The sequence below is a fragment of the Eimeria mitis genome, genomic scaffold (assembly GCF_000499745.2).
Source record: "Eimeria mitis Houghton genomic scaffold, Emh_scaff6304, whole genome shotgun sequence".
NCBI classification, from domain to species: Eukaryota; Apicomplexa; class Conoidasida; order Eucoccidiorida; family Eimeriidae; genus Eimeria; species Eimeria mitis.
The window spans coordinates 1-431 of NW_013574491.1; the positions used below are offsets into that span (position 1 = coordinate 1).

The 431-nt window shown below is 19.3% G+C and overlaps 1 protein-coding gene across 1 annotated transcript in view; it reads right to left on the reverse strand.

Moving 5' to 3' along the window:
- Window positions 1-342: 342 nt before the first annotated feature.
- The window catches only part of EMH_0086920 (uncharacterized protein), a gene marked incomplete at both ends in the record, with an annotated part of 602 nt that continues 513 nt past the window's right edge, over window positions 343-431 (reverse strand). The window contains one exon of the mRNA XM_013501095.1: window positions 343-353. Within this exon, the coding sequence (XP_013356549.1) occupies window positions 343-353 (11 nt within the window). The remainder of the gene's footprint in view (window positions 354-431) is intronic.

The following is a 431-nucleotide window of genomic DNA, read 5'->3' on the forward strand; positions in this document are numbered from 1 at the left end:
TATATATATATATATATATTCCGTTTCAGGGTTTGGGGTTTTAGATTGTTTGTATTTCTGTTGTATCAGTATCTGCCTCATGCAGGTTAAGAAATAAAAATAAAAAAAATAAATAAATAAAAATAAATAAAAAAAAATAAAAATAAATAAAAATAAATAAAAATAAATAAAAAATAAATAAAAACAAATAAAAAATAAATAAAAATAAATAAGAATAAAGTAATAATATAATAAATAGTGTTTAATAGCGTTATATTAGCGTTAGTAATGTACATAAACAAATAAAATAAAAACGTATTAGGGTTTTTGTCTCCTTTCTGGTGTATACGCAGCAGCAAAGCATCAGCTGTCTCCTTTGGGGTGTACATACAGCAGAAAAAAAAAAAAAAAAAAAAAAAAAAAAAAAAAAAAAAAAAAAAAAAAAAAAAAAA